Source organism: Egretta garzetta, unplaced genomic scaffold (genome assembly GCF_000687185.1).
Source record: "Egretta garzetta isolate BGI_Z169 unplaced genomic scaffold, ASM68718v1 scaffold88, whole genome shotgun sequence".
NCBI classification, from domain to species: domain Eukaryota; kingdom Metazoa; phylum Chordata; class Aves; order Pelecaniformes; family Ardeidae; genus Egretta; species Egretta garzetta.
In genome coordinates, this window is record NW_009260408.1 from 1676171 (window position 1) to 1690925 (window position 14755).

A 14755-nucleotide genomic window follows, 5' to 3' on the forward strand; every position below is an offset into this window, starting at 1 on the left:
ACACTTAGTGATTTGAGAACAAAGAATAAAGCCTGGGAATGTTCTTCTCCTTAATTTAAGGGTGTAGTAGTCTCATCTAGATGTAATTATTGTTGTGTGGTTATGTGTTGTTTTGGTCTTTTTTTTAATTGTATGGTTGGAAATAGCATAAAGCTTTCAGCACTGTTGTTAATTGTTACATATAAATATTTATAAATATGTACTTGCTCATGCTTTATTTCTTCTTGGCATTGGCAAGTTTTCTTGAGGTCTTTACAATCCAGTTCTTAGTTGTCAATAAGTATACTTTCCTATTCCGTGGAAAGATAAGACTGCAGAGTTGCCATCCTGTCTTTGCTCCCTCTTTTCTTTAAGATTAATTCTGTTTTTCTCTGCATTTTGTAGAGCTGACCTCATTCAGGATAGCTGCCTCTGTACAGTGCCTTGCGTGCTCTTCGTATTTCTGGCTCAAAAGTGGTGTTTTCTGTGCAGCTTCTCAGAGATGGATTAGCCTTTCCATTTCATTTAACAATTGAAACATCTGGGAAGGAAATCTATTCATTTTTGATAGCAAGAAGTTACATAAGTAGCTGTTTAGTGCTTTAATTCTGTAAGACTTTGTAAGCAATTGCGTTAATGGCATTGTACAAATAACATTGTGCTTTTATAATGCTGGCAGATGTCATTATTTTACTTTTATGTAGACTTCCCTTATCAGCTCTTCCTCTGAGTGCTATTTTTTGATTCACAATATCACAAGTGTTTCACATGGGCTTTGTTTAAAGAGGAAGGTTTTGTGAGCTCTAATGATGCAGCTACTCTTAAATAGCTTTATTGAAGTTGTTTTCTGTGAATGCTTTTTTTTCATTAGTGGGCAAGTTTTTTCTTAATTTAGCTCAAGCACCTTCCCAAAAAAAGCACTTAAAACTAAAAAAGGCAGCTTTATATTCAGAAAGGGTTGAATAGGATTATATTCAGTTCAAATCCATGGGATTATATTATACTTTGGGTTGTAATGAAGAACCATTTTTGTTTTAGAGGCCTTAGACTGGTGTATGTCTCATACATTTTCTCATCAAATTATAAACATTGAAATAAATAACATAGTATTTTAAGCTGTCACCTAAATTATTAATCCAACTTTGTAAAACAGTCTTCTTTGAACTTTTCAGACACTGCAAGGAAGGGCTTTTACAGCTATTCAGTCTAATCTTTTTCCATCTCTGCACAAAGGGCCCCTTTCTAAATTTTGGCTTTTTCCCCCTTACCTTTGTGGAAGTATTTTCAGTCTGACGATTTGCCTTTCCTCTGTGCTGCTCTGAACAGCTACGTAATCCAGCCACATCTCTGCACTATGTACTGGGTTGTGTTTGAGGTTGTGGGCGCAGGCACTCACCCTCTGTCCCCTTTTCCAAAATGCTGCTTTATTATTTCGCCTCAGAACAGCCTAATTCCCAGTCCTATTGTGTTAAAAACTGCAGTGTTCTCAGTTAATTTTCATGTATATACTAGAATAAATAAGATTGTGGAAGAAAACCTGTAATCAGGGATGAAGATGCTTGCTTTACAGCAAAACCCTTGAGCTGAGGCCTTAGAAAAGCTTTTTTTTCTGGCAGAGTACTGGTCTTCATTTTGTCCAGGGTATGTTCTGCATGAGTTGGGAGTTTTTTAAAGCGCTTCCCCTCACTTCTCTAGAAAAGTCTCTTTTTATCACAGGGTTTCCTTAAACTGTGGCCTTTGAAATCTGAACCTATGTGACAATCTGTGTGTAACCTTTTTTTTCTTTTTTTTTTTTTTTTTTTTTTTTTTTTAAATTCAGCAGTCATCTGATCTTCCAGAAGGTGCAACTGTGCCAGCTTTGGGATTATCAAATAAAGCTGTTTTTGAAGGTACGGCTAATGAGAATTAATGGTGACAGTGCTTCATGTGGAAACCTTTTTTTGAAATGGTCATTTTAGTGTACATCTCTTTTTGTTTAGGGCTGTCATTATAAACTTGCAGTCAAGCTTACAATCTAGAAGTAAAATTATGTAAAGTGTGTATTTCCCTGGTAACACCTACATATGGTGCTTAAAAATTAAAAAAGCACTAGTGAGAATCTTTCCTCCCTTTCTCCACCATTGGTTTCTCCCCTAAACATCCCCTAATGTCTTGTGCAAACCCAAAATGCTGTGTCCCACACCCCTGTAGGAAGTAACCCCACTCAGTCTGTGAGGTGCTCCTGAGAACCTCTCCTATTGACTGATCTTGATGAGTTTCATGCGAATGCTGGGCTTCTGTTGTGGTTTAACCCAGCAGGCAGCTGAACACCACAGTCACTCGCTCACTGAGGAGTAAAACCTGTGGGTTGAGAAAAAGACAGTTTAATAAAAGAGCAGAGGAAAATAATAATAACAATAATAATAATAATATTATACAGAATATACAAAACAAGTCATGCACAATGCAGTTGCTCACCACCTGCTGACCAAAGCCCAGCCTGTCCCTGAGCAGCAATCGCAGTCCCTCAGCGAACTCCCCCCAGTTTATACACTGAGCATGATGTCATGTGGTACAGAATACCCCTTTGGCCAGTTGGGGTCATCAGTCCTGGCTGTGCCCCCTCCCAGCTTCTTGTGTACCTGGCAGAGCATGGAAAGCTGAAAAAGTCCTTGACTGGTGTAAGCACCGCTCAGTGACAACTAAACCATCAGTGAGTTATCAACATTCTTCTCATCCTAAATCCAAACCACAGCACTGTGCCAGCTACTATGAAGAAAATGAACTCTATCCCAGCCCAAACCAGGACAGGCTCATTGCTCTCTGGTGATGCGTCTGGGAGTAGCCAGGGCAGGATGTTATTTGAATTCCCTCACCTGCTGTTGTTCCTCTGTTTTCTCCATGCTTACTACCCTTGCCTCCCCCTCTCCTCCCAAAGATGACTGATGACTTCAGCAAAAAAAAAATCAGTATTGGATAGTGTATTGTGAAAACTAGCTTCTGTTAAAGCAGAACTGCCTGTTGCTACTTGTGGTTTCTCTGTAAAATACCTTGACCTCCGAAGCTATATTCCGGAGTCCTTTTCACACTCTCCTCAAATATTAGCACCCTTGTAGAGGTTTATAGAAGTAATGATGGGGGATCAGTCACATTTTCTGTTCCTGTGAAAATAGCCATAAACCTTCTCCAGGTAAATGATGCTTTGTGAAAGTATTTGGGAAGGAAGAATTAGTTAGTCAACAGTAACTAGTGTTCTATCAGTAAAGGCTGGTGAGGTACCAGATTAATTTCTTGGAGAGGTGATGGGGATTGCATTGTGGCGGAACAAGGAAGGAGGGACAAACATCTGTCTAGAATGATAAAAATAACTGAGTAGCGTTTTGAGACTGGGAATGTGACTGGTAATCTGGTGTTTGATAAAGTCTGTGGTAAAAACTCACTTACACTGGAGTCTACAGATAAGGTCAGACCTGTTTTTTCTCTGCTGAAAGCTTCATCAGAAGGTGTGAATTAAAAAAGAAAGCATTTTAATAAGCTTTGTCTCCAGGGTCTCCAATGGCAATACAGCTAAATTTTCCTAAATCTTCTGTGAGAGGAAGGTAGTTTTGTTGTACTTGAAGTAAATAGTAAAATATATTTTTGGCAAAACCTCTTTCTTCTGCTTTCTCATGAGTCTTTCTGCTGAGAGAGGGAACAAAACTTCCTTCTCTTAGAGTATCGTCACACAGAGAATAACTAATTTCCATTGATTTAATGCGGCACACCCAGAAGCAGCACTATGAGTAGAAAAGCTATCAAATTTTCCTGCGTTGTCCACCATTGCCCACCCAACGCTGTCAGCGCTGATGGCTTCGGTTAAACCCCCACCTCTCTTCTTGCTTACTGTGCAGAGGAATCTTTATGGTGAGCGATCATCAGATAGTGGTTGGTCTCAAATTAGATAAATGTTGCTGATTTCATTTTCAAGGGGAGAGAAGACAGAGTGAATGAGAACATAGTCGTTCTGTTCTGCTTTTTCTGTACCTGCTTTTTTAAACTGCTGTATTTGAAATGTACATTTGGCAAAAGGTTAGATACTGTCTGGGACCAACTGTTCCCCAACTCTGTGCCTTTTTCTTAAATAATACCTTCAAAGTGAAGGACAGAGTTGAATTTTAACTTAAAATTAACTGAGTAATTTCAGTTGCTTCTGGTACTTTTGCCTGAAGCTGAGGACTGAGCCCTCAGCAGTTTTGCTGAGGTTTGCAAATTGTAGATACACTTCTGTAAGTATGGCTTTTCATGTAGGAGTCTACATTAAATTAGGAATTCATCACTTGTAACTGAGATTTTTGCCTTAAGCATTTTCAAATACAGAAGGAAAGGTTTAATGTTGGGGAAGCACAGGTTCAACTCCTGGTGACTACTTCTTTCAGGTAAATCAAAGTCTCTTTAGAATCTCTAAAAGAGACTGTGCTGATGGAGAGGGGTCAGTCTTGGAATAAAATTAGTCCAAAGTTTAGATTTTTTTTTTTTTCTCTTATCCTCTTCATTCTCATGTGCATGCAAATAACTAGATTCTAATATTCGTATTATTGTAACTCTGAAAGCAGAGAAACCTAATTTCAATTACTTATCTTTTAAAAACAGTAGGTGTTTTTTACCTGTATAGTAAGTGCTTGTACTTTTCCTCCTGTCAAGTGTGTTCTCTCTAGCTAATGAAATCCTTACTTTGAATAGGAGATATGGCTGTTCAACCAGCTGAGGATGAAGAAACATTTAATACCATTTCGAATCAGTATCCCGAGATTTATTTTCAACCCTTGATCCTAACAGGTATGAGATTCATTTCTATTGTAGGAAATAGAGAATGAGGTTCATTGGATGTAAACTTGAAGTATTGTTTAGCTGATTTTTAGATTATTTAGTACCAAATTTAATTATGTTGTACAAATAAATGTCTTTTAGAACCTCCCCCAGAGGATCACTTGCTGCAGAATACATTGTGGCCTGAAATTCAGAAGTTGTAAGTTTTTATTTTTCTTTCTTATTTAATTACAAAATTTCCAGAAAGCTATTGCAACATATTAATGTAGTCTGGTTTTGTAACTCTTCCTATTTTACTACCTGATTTGACTTCGTGTGCAGTGTATTGCTTGTAAAATAAAAAAAATGATATGTATATAAAAATAAGGAAACAATGCAGAAAATGGCAGTTAAGACTGATGTGTCACAAAGTTTTATTTCACTAGTTGCTTCTGTACCAGTGAAATATGTATGTTTTTTAGCACAAGGCTATTCTTTTGAATTTGTAATGATCAGATTTTCATTGTCCCTTTGGATGTTTGTATTTTGAAGGTCTATTAAGAGCACTGATCCCTGTTTTTTTTAACTCTTCGTTCCAAGAGAATAGTAAGGTTTCTGGTCTGCTATAAGAAGCTGTGGCATGTTTTCATGGTCTCGTCTGCGCTCTGGAATGTAATGGGCCTGTCTTTCCATGCTGCAGCCTTTGTTCTGTCTGTCTGCTCAGCACATCTGCTTAAAACCTTCCCTATACTGAAGGTCTCACTGCGTAAGGCATTTTCTGCTTCTTTCTGCTTTGTGGCACAGACTTGCAGATCAAATTTGTCTTTCTGGTATGGAAGTAAAGGCTGAGGGATCAGAGGAGGACCTTCCCCCTAAAGCCTAACAGAGGTGTAAAGTGCAATAGGTGGAAGTAGCAGCCAAAATAGGATGTGTCTAGTGGTCGAGCAAAGCGTTGAATGTTCAGTAAGATGGTTACAAACCCAGTTTGGGTATCGAATGGTGACAGAGTGGGTTGTGGAAAGCAGAGTTTCGTGGTCGTGACAATAACTGTTTTGAGGTTGCAGGGTTTATAATTCCTCAGCTGTGTTTTGTTCCTTCTTTTCTGAGATTCACAACGACTTGCAAATGAAGGTTGTCACCTTACTTGTTCCCTAAAGATCCTGGTAACATCAGGCTACACTTTCACTATCTTCAAAGTTCTATTATCAATCTTCAAAGTATAGCACAAAGAGATGAATCATCTCAAGCTCTTAAGGGTTTATTTACCTGAATCTGCTGAAAGAGCAAGAAGAATGTTGAGCTTTTGCTGGTGGTTACAGCTACCTTTGTACATTACCAGTTTTGTGACTTCAGCTGGGAGGTGGGAAATAAAAAGCTTTGGGAAAACAGTTTGCAGGTTGTTTTCATTTGACGGAGTGGGAGGTTTTGTGGGAGCTCATCTTTACCTTCAACCGGGCAGTTAATCTTCTTTGAATGCTTTTAAGCTCTTTTACTGTGTTTGTACTCAAAAGTGCTTGTAGGAGGGAAGCCGGTGGATATTAGACCATATCTGCACGTTTTGTAATTTCTGTTATGTTAACTGCTTCTCCTGTGCATGCTATGGCCTCTAATGCACCCACTCACATAAGTAGTTTCATGAGGGATTTTTAAGTAGCGAAAAGGGGCCAGGGCCAAAATTTTTCTCCATTTGCCTTTGACATTTCTCAAAGTCTAGTGAGACATTAATCTTTGATATTCTGCTAAAGGAGTATTGCATATCTGCTTTTCTGTCCTGCATTCATTAAAATAACTGCGTTTTATGATGGTCTTCAGGTGACTTATCTGAGCAATTTTTTCTTTTTTTAGACGCACTGCTAATGATAGGGATCCTTTTATGCAAGGGCAACAAGATGTAAGGCAGGCTTTTTTTCTCAGGATAATCTTAAAAGAAGTAACATGAAATCGCATAATGTAGATTTCAAGTTGCCATAGCAGCAGAAAAATAGTGTGAGGACCTAGCTTGCTAAAAATAGCTTGTTTGTCATTGACATTTGTGTATTCCCAGCTCTAACTTGACACCAAATTTTGAAGGATTCGTGTTGGGTTTTGAAAACTGTTGACTTGAGTAGGTTTTTGTATGAAGAACTTGCTGAATTTTTTACATAATCTAATAACTTTAAAATAAAAATATTATAAATCCTGTGAGAGTATGTTAATCTTTATCCTTGTGGAAAATTACCATAGAGAGTTTATATGCAGCAGGCTGAGATTAAAGCCTGAGTGTTGACATAAATATTTATGTTTATACTTACCTACATTTCATGTAATATACTTGGAAGTCTTGAGAGATCCTTTTTGACACTAGAAAATTACTGTAATAATTTGTCTGGACACTTTGAAAGTCCAGTCAGTTTACCTGTGCATAAAAAAATGCTATTAATTGCACATTGCTACAGCAAAATCGCTTGTAGTTGAAAATGTTATTTCATTGTTCATTCATGCAGTTGCATCTCTTCATTGTGAACCTTTTTTTGATGTACTACATAATGAAGGGATCAGATTGCGTGTATGGGGAAGGGGTTGTGCTGGAGCTTCTGTACTTGCAAGGCTCATACACTCTTGTAAACAGTGTCTCCTATTGCCACTAACTTTATTCTCTTTACTGGAGAGAGCACAGGGCTGTACAGGCTGTCAGTCTGACCTGTAATAGTCCTGCTCACGTGACTTTGCAAAAGATGGTATTTTAGGTTTTAGTTTCTTTTGAAGAGAAATACTAGATTTTAATGCTTCTATTTAGCAAGAACAAAGTTGCACGTAGAAGCTCCATATATTTCTGTCAAGTGCTCTTCAATGCAGTGTTTAGGAGATGAAACCAAAGTAACTGAGGACTTTTTTCACAAGTTGTTCCACAGCTTATTTTTCCTGCACTGAATTTTAGGAAATTTATACTTTTCATGGAATAAATACTCTTTAGTTTTAGACACTTGGCTTCCAATAGTTTTCACTACAAAATAGTCTCCAGGAATGTGCTTTAAAAGTAAGCATTATGATAAAACTGCTGGTGGCAGAGTAAGGGGAAGGCATGCAGTAATACCTTCATCATTATAAGATACAGTCAACTTTACAAATTAACATTCCAATTAAGCGCAGCCACCAGTCCCTCTCCTCCCTGAAGGTCCAGGCACAGTTACTCTTCACAAAAAGGCAGTGCATCCCCAGTCTTCAGACATGAGTGTGGGAGTCTTATCTGTGGGATATGCCCAGTAGCGACCCTTCTGGACTCCATTCAACAGATACAGACAGTAATTTGTCATTTAAACAGATGGTTGTTTTGGCTGCAAGTGAAATCCCATGAACATCAATCCCATATAAGAACTTCTTTGCAACACTGCTGACCAAAAGAGTTTATTAAGAGAACTGCCCATCTTTTCAGAGCTAGGAATCAAAGGAGACCCCCAGTAACTGGTATTTAGTTGATATTCGTTCACTTTTTATAGATTGCATCTCCAATTTTGCTCTGCTTCCAGTCTGTTTTGTGACTGATTTTAATTTGTGTTAGTCTGTGTGGCATTTCTGCTTATTAGTTAAATCCCAGTCCAGATATGTGAGCTTAAATTCATAGAATCATTTAGGTTGGGAAAGACCTTTAAGATCATCAAGCCCAATCATTAACCTAACCCTGCCATCCCACCACTAAACCATGTCCCTAAGCACCTCGTCTACCCATCTTTTAAATACCTCCAGGGATGGGGACTCAACCGCTTCCCTGGGCAGCCCATTCCAGTGCCTGACAACCCTTTTGGTGAAGAAATTTTTCCTAATGTCCGATCTAAACCTCCCCTGGCACAACTTGAGGCCATTTCCTCTTGTCCTAATTGCAGCAGAACTCATGCAAAGACTGATTAAAAGTGTATTTCTAGAGGAAGCTAGAAGTTTTGGGTTTTTTACAGTGTTGTTTTCCGACATGATTCGTGTCCTCTGTTTCAGAAATCTTTCAATATTTCACAGAACAGGCATCCTTTGGCTGGGTGTTTGTGGTGTATTTCTTTGGTGATCTTCAAATATGTGGCTTCTGGCTTTTACTGCTAGTTTTAAAAATGCTTTACAAGAAAGTAAGAATACATTAAATGCTGCTTTCATCTGCTTTGTTAACCATTAGTGTAGCTGCTGCAGTGCTGATGCTTTAGGACTATGGAACGGGCTGGAGAGATTGTTCTGTAGTCAGTTCCTAAAAGCGAAAGAATTTATGCAGATGTTTATATTGAATGCTGAACATTATTAGGAATTATTTGGGATGTAATACTGACACAGTAGTGAGAAGTTCCTGGCAGGTGCCTTTCATTTTTGCAAAGGGATTTAAATGAACACAAGAACCTTGATACATGCTGCAAAAATGACTGTGATGTGTTAAATATCTTTTTGCGTTTATTTCAGATATGGACATGGATATGAAATTTTTTGTGTTGCTTGCAATAATTCAAACACTGTAATTGCCTCAGCATGTAAGGTAAGAAAAGATTCTAGCACCATCTAGTGAAAAGTGTCACCAGATTTCTAGGGCTGACAGAGCAGGAGTCAGCATTCAGTTTGGGCTGAATTCTGTTCTTCCTCTTAAATGTGAAAGATTTTGTATAGATGACAGTTGCCTTGCAAAGGTGAGGGTGAATGCTGGTGAGCTATTATTTGTAAGTTATGTATGATTCATTTGAAGATACTAGTAAGATAAATTCTAACAAATGTATAGGTATAAAATATTTTCTTACTGATATATTGTCAGCATTAGTAGAAAGTAGTGAAACGATCTTAAAACTTTCCAGAGGAAAGCTGATTCTAACTTGAATGCAAGCCTTAAAACAGGCCCCCTAAGCCTCTTAGTATTTTGAAATGTGTGACTTTTATATTTGCTTTCATTAATTCTCACTGATGTTTTTTCCATCGTTACAGGCTTCCAAAAAAGAACATGCAGCAGTTATTTTGTGGAGCACTGCTTCTTGGAAGAAACTGCAGAGTTTGTCCTTTCACAATCTGACTGTTACTCAGCTGGCATTTTCTCCTAACGACAGATTTTTATTAGCGGTTTCTAGAGACAGGAATTGGTCACTGTGGAAGAAACAAGACTCAACAGAGTCAGGTAAGATACGTAAAGTGGATATACGCATTGAAGATTTTGTGGTTTGTTCGATATTTTTGGGTTGAAAATATTTGAAAGAGAATTGGCAAAATATTTTAATGGCCATTTTCCTTACGCCGTTGAAGAAGTAATAGTGTTGTAGGCTCCTGTGGCTTTAAGAAGTGAAAATAATGGTGTATGGGAAAGCTAGAAAGGGAATCAAAGTGTGGAGAAAAATATAATCAGGCCTTACAAGCTGTTTGATTGATGGATGTAATGAAGTCTGCTATTTGTCCTCCTGCCTTCTGCTTGTGATTGTATGCTTCAGATTTACTGAATTCAAGTATACACGCTGGAGTGTAATGTGTGAACATCAAACAGCTATTCTGTCAAGGAAAACCTTCATTTTGGTGACCTGTGCAGGCTACACCAAAAGGTTCATTGCTACACCTGTGCCCTGCATAGAGCTGCCTTGTCCCTGTTTGCAGGGCATGGCACTTTGAGACTCTTGACAGGATTAATCCCTATCTTTGGTGTGGCTTTCTGATAATCCTACACAATTGATTAATTTGACTAGGACTGGCTCTGTCTGGAAAAAGAGCTGATAGTAAAGATTCAGTTGACTTTCTCATTAAGACTTTGAGCCTTGCAAAGTCATGAGGAGATTGCTATTGAACACTTTAATGGATTCCTAGAACAGATGCTTGTGCCGAAAACATTTATCATTGCACTGTTGGCTTAATAGCACATAAACACTACTGGGCTCTATAGAGTTTTCCTAGAGACTTGGCAGTGAGTTTTGGCCCCTTCAGACAGTGTCCGGTTGTATCTTGGCTTGAGACTTCTGTTCTATTCAGACCTCTATTCTAAAGCTTGGCACATTGTCCACAGTAGTTACACAGTGTTTCAGGATAAGGAGTATGAATTCTCATAGGAAGTAGAGGAAATCTTCTCTTTATCTGTTCATCAATAACTTTTCTGTCTACGAAGACATCATTATCAGTGTAAAGCAAAACTGCTAGTATTGGCATCCTAAGACGTGCGCATTCAAAGTCTATGCTCCAAAATGACAGCCTAAGTAGAACTTAGGAAAATCATTCCCGTTTACTGATCTGCTGATCAGATTTATTGCCTGATTGTGTGCATATTGAAACAGCAGCTTCTTTCTTTGGGAGCGGTTTAATCTTTACCCTTAGATCGTTACGATTTGAGCTCTTGGGGCTTTACTGGTAAATAGGAACTGTAGTGAAATAATGGGGGACACATGTACACATGGTAAACGTTGCACTAGACTAAAACTTTCGAAGTCAGTGTTCTTATGAAAAACTTGTATAGAAAGAACCCGAAGGTCTTATACTTCGACTTAAATTCTTCTGAAACAGGTATGTGTGTAGAAGATCAAACTGTTCCTACTGTTTTAGTGCTATAAGGGCTGACTGATATGGTCTTGAATGGGTGCTAATTATCATTGTGATAAGCATTGGAAAAAAGTATTTATGTGGTGCTAAGTATTCCCAGTTGCTTTAAAGATGAGTGGAATAATGTCTGAGTATTTCTGCAGTTCTCACATAGAGTACGTAAGAGTAACAATTACTTTTAATATGTAGGGTAGTTGAAGCAAGGGTTTTCCTCTGTATGTTTTATTCCAGGACCAGTTTTCAGTTGCTGTGCATACACAGACAAAAATACAGCTGTTCACAGTCGAATCATTTGGTCTTGTGATTGGACACCAGATAGCAAGTACTTTATTACTGGCAGTCGGGACAAAAAGGTAATTAATATAAAAGGAATTTTAAAAGCCCAAAACTATTTCAAATGTATTTTAGATTAGCAAATGCTGTGTTCTGATGAGCCCATATTCTGTAAATACACAAAAGGCTTTCATATGGTAAATAAAGTGCTTGTATACGTATGTACAAGACTGTGGTCTGCCAGTTGGACTTCCTTCTTTTTTTGAACAGGAAGACAAGCATATGTCACATAACTCTCGTGGGTCTCTAAGTTTTTCTGGTTTTGTTGTCAGTATCTTTAATGAAACTGGACAGACTGTTTAAAAAGTTGAATCTTTGTAGGTAGACATTTTTTACTATTTTAGGGGTCATCCACTTTGTTCTGTGCCCTGGGAGTATTTTAACTAAGTTATTCCTTATGTTTTTATAAACGCATTTACAAAAAGATTAAAGTGAAAATTCCTGGATGATTCTCTTTCTTACAGATCATTATCTGGGGCCAGTGTGAACTGTCTGTGACTACTGAAGGGAGTATGTTGGGTTCAGTCAAGCCTTGTTCAACAGTACTGGATGCTGGGGATTCGGTTACTGCTGTTGGTATCAGCCGTGTGCTTACTCCTGATGGAAGGTAGTGCTGTTTTTCTGTAGCGCCATTTCATGTTTAATTTGACATCAGTATTTTTTCCCCTTTAGTCAGTTTCCTGTGGTTAGACAGCTCCTGAATCTACCTGTCAAATATTTTAACCATTCTTTGAGCTGAATTAAATCTCCTTTTTTATTTTCTAGCTTGCTATTCAGGTGTATGGTGATTTCTTCAAACCGAAGACAAGAAAAAAAAAAAGGGGGCGGGGGGGCGGGGGGTAGATTAGGTCAGCTTATTTCTTCTGTTTCTGGGCATCATCCAACAATATTGACTGGTCTGATGTTGTAATAAGCTCCTTACTTTCTTCCTAACCAAATGTATTTTGCAAGTTTCTGCTTTGCTCATTTTTTTGAAGAAACTTTGAATTAAATTATGATTTTTTTAAATTTTATTTTTTTTTCATGAAAAAGTAAATATTGATTCGAAGGGCAAGGTGTGACTCAGTGTTTGCTAGTTAGTTCTAGCTTGCATTAAAGCCGGCTTCATTGAGCTGCCTACTGTAATCTCTTTTGGAACTAATGCAGTTGTTCTCTTGGTAGATACGTTGTTGCAGCAGGCTTAGAGAACGGGAAGATTATCTTGTACACATGGAAGCCGAGCGGACAAGAACCAGCACTAGCTGATTGGACCACCTGTGTTGAGATGAATAACAGGTATGTCTTTTGAAGTAAGAAACGTTATTCTTGAGTCTAACAGTGCTGGAGTTCTGATCTTATAATATAAAATAATATGAAACTGCTTTATTTGTATATTAAAAAAGTTATCCTTTTAAGGAAAAGACTGATTCCTGAAAGTCTAAAGGTGTCTTTAAGCAAAACCTGGAAATAAAAACATTGGTTATTTAGATTTATTGAAAAAAACCAACAAAACCCAACGAAAACCAAGGGGGGTGTGTGTGTGTTAAACCCCCAAATACTTCATGCTATGCAAATGCTTTGACAAGTATCACCCTTTGCTGGCACCACTTAAAAAAAAAAAAATTAAAAAAAGCTTTGTTACCTTTAGCCATAAAATAAGATGATAGAAAACACCGAAGAAGGGGGAAAAGAATCACTGTCTATATACATCAGCAAAACATTTTGGAGTGGATGACAGCAAGCTTTCAAGAGCAGCTTCTAGCAGAAAGCAAAGGAATGTCAAGCTATATGTGGTGCTGCTGCAGCGACAGCTAGAGAAATTCTCTGTAGAGAGGCTTTGAATGCTTCTCTTGAGCAGTCTCCAAGAGTCTTCCTTCACATACTGATATTGGTAGTACCAGAAATGAAAGTTGATGGCGGCTTTGGCCTGTGTGTGCTTGAAGTGAGTTGGAAAGAGACACCAGATAACAGGAAATTGCAGGCTAAAAGCCAGAAATCTGTTGCTTCTCAGTAATTGAGGTGCTAGACCTGCAGCTTGATATGGTAAAACTTGAAATCAATAGCTGTTTAAATTATTGATGAGTGAGAAGATAAAATGTCATTACTGTTAATGGCCCTACTTATTTTAAGAACTTAATACCTGCTGGTTGTCACAAGTCAGTTTTTCCTCAGTTGGTAGCGTTAAAAGAAGAGTACTAATTATATAAATGTTGATGTTTACACTCGCATGCCCAACTGTGTTTGACATTTTGCAGTTATGTATGGATTTCTTTTTGTTGCAGCCAAAGTCACGCTCTTGCTGTGAAACGTTTAAGTTGGAGACATCATGCGGGCAGAGCTGGACATAATGATCAGACCAGCAGCGAGTGGTTGCAGCTTGCAAGTTGTGGAGCCGATCACTGTGTTAAGATATTCAATGTCAACAGATTTGCTCTTTAGCAAAGACAGCAGGCCTCTCTGCGCAAAACAGATTCACAACATTTTATTTCAGCTTTAACCGTTTTGATTGTTGAATTTTCTGTTTTCTGCTGTGGAAAGTGAAACATCTGACATGTAACTTATTAAAGCAACTTTTGTGGTAGTTTGAAATGTCAAATATTTTTCTAATTCTGCAGTCCCAGGAATATGAAATATTTTATATGTTTTGGTTGGTGAATATCCTGGAACTGAGGGATGGGAGAGGGATAATACCTGCATTGATCACTGTGACTCTGAGGGGTGGGTGGGAAATTGCCAGTACTTGGGTTCTTCTGTGCTTGGGATTGCGTGTGGAGTACTTTTGTTTTGGACTCCTTATTCCTACTAAACTCAACTGTCAGTTGACCTGCCAGTGCTACACTGTGTGTTTAAGCATGTGCAGTTAACCAGGGATCAGAGTTAAATATACAGCTTTCTCTGATTGCCTTCTGAATGTATATTACAGCCCTGGTCCAAGCCTTAGACTGCCTTACTTTAGAAGGAGTAGTTTGTGGCTGCACGCTTGGACGGGCCTGCTTGTTTGTTTTTCCCATCTATATTCCTCTTTCTTCTGCTGTGCAGAGTGCTGGGCTCATACTTCTTGGTCGTGTGGGGCTTAAAGCCTAACTCACAGACCACTTAAATCTTCTGGTGTTTCCTCTGTGTGCCTGTGAGCCCCTTCTGAGCAGAGTGCTGTAGAAGAGCCACCTTTTACTCTGCTTGAGGGCCGTCCTCT

The 14755-nt window shown here is 38.4% G+C and overlaps 1 protein-coding gene across 1 annotated transcript in view; it reads left to right on the forward strand.

The window, feature by feature from the left end:
* ELP2 (elongator acetyltransferase complex subunit 2) overlaps positions 1–14197 on the forward strand; it is a 37406-nt gene extending 23209 nt beyond the window's left edge. The window contains exons 12-20 of the mRNA XM_009643510.2: positions 1799–1868; positions 4678–4773; positions 4906–4963; positions 9157–9229; positions 9667–9853; positions 11482–11603; positions 12048–12190; positions 12745–12858; positions 13845–14197. Coding sequence (XP_009641805.1) covers positions 1799–1868; positions 4678–4773; positions 4906–4963; positions 9157–9229; positions 9667–9853; positions 11482–11603; positions 12048–12190; positions 12745–12858; positions 13845–14001 — 1020 coding nt within the window. The 3' untranslated portion in view covers positions 14002–14197. The remainder of the gene's footprint in view (positions 1–1798; positions 1869–4677; positions 4774–4905; positions 4964–9156; positions 9230–9666; positions 9854–11481; positions 11604–12047; positions 12191–12744; positions 12859–13844) is intronic.
* The last annotated feature ends 558 nt before the right edge of the window (positions 14198–14755 follow it).